General features: G+C 62.9%; 1 protein-coding gene across 1 annotated transcript in view; it reads left to right on the plus strand.

Annotated features, from left to right (window-relative positions):
* The window catches only part of CLCF1 (cardiotrophin-like cytokine factor 1), a 1,242-nt gene extending 975 nt beyond the window's left edge, over positions 1–267 (plus strand). The window contains exon 3 of the mRNA XM_009993996.1: positions 1–267. Coding sequence (XP_009992298.1) covers positions 1–267 — 267 coding nt within the window.
* The last annotated feature ends 433 nt before the right edge of the window (positions 268–700 follow it).

Genomic DNA, 700 nt, shown 5'->3' on the forward strand with positions numbered 1-700 from the left:
GGCCACTTCTGCCCCAGCCTCCAAGGGCTGGTGCTCAGCATCGCCGGGGTGATGTCCTCGCTAGGGTACCCGCTGCCCGTCGGGCCTCCCGCGGGACCTCCCGTGGCTTTGGCGGCTTCCAACGACTTCCTGAAGAAGATGGATGATTTCTGGTTGTTGAAGGAGCTGCAGACTTGGCTCTGGAGGTCGGCCAAGGATTTCAACAGGCTCAAGAAGAAGGTGCCACCCGCCGTGGTGACGTTCAGGCTGGAGGCAAGGGGGTTCTGAGGGGCTTCGGGGTCCCCCCACGACTCGCTGGGGATGGGGGAGGGTCCTTTACCCCACCCAAGGGCCACCGCATGTCCCCTCAGTGTGCCTTGAGAGATGGGGCTCCTGACCCCAAAATGCCACCAAAGCCACCCCGTGCCCCCGCTGCCACCTCGCTGTGCCTTGCAGGATGGGTCTCCTGACCTCAGGTGCCACCAAAGCCACCCCCGCATCCCCTCTCCATCACCAAAGTGCCCTTGAGAGATGGGGCTCCTGACCCCAAGTGCCACCACAGCCACCCTGCATCCTCATCGTCACCTCACTGTGCCTTAAGGGACTAGACTCCTGGCCCCAAGTGCCACCAAAGCCACCCGTGTTCCCTCTCCACCAGCATATGGTGCCTTAAGGGACAGGGATCCTCACCCCAAGTGCCACCAGAGCCACCTCATGTCCA

This window comes from Chaetura pelagica, unplaced genomic scaffold (assembly GCF_000747805.2).
Source record: "Chaetura pelagica isolate M959 unplaced genomic scaffold, ChaPel_1.0 scaffold3080, whole genome shotgun sequence".
NCBI classification, from domain to species: Eukaryota; Metazoa; Chordata; class Aves; order Apodiformes; family Apodidae; genus Chaetura; species Chaetura pelagica.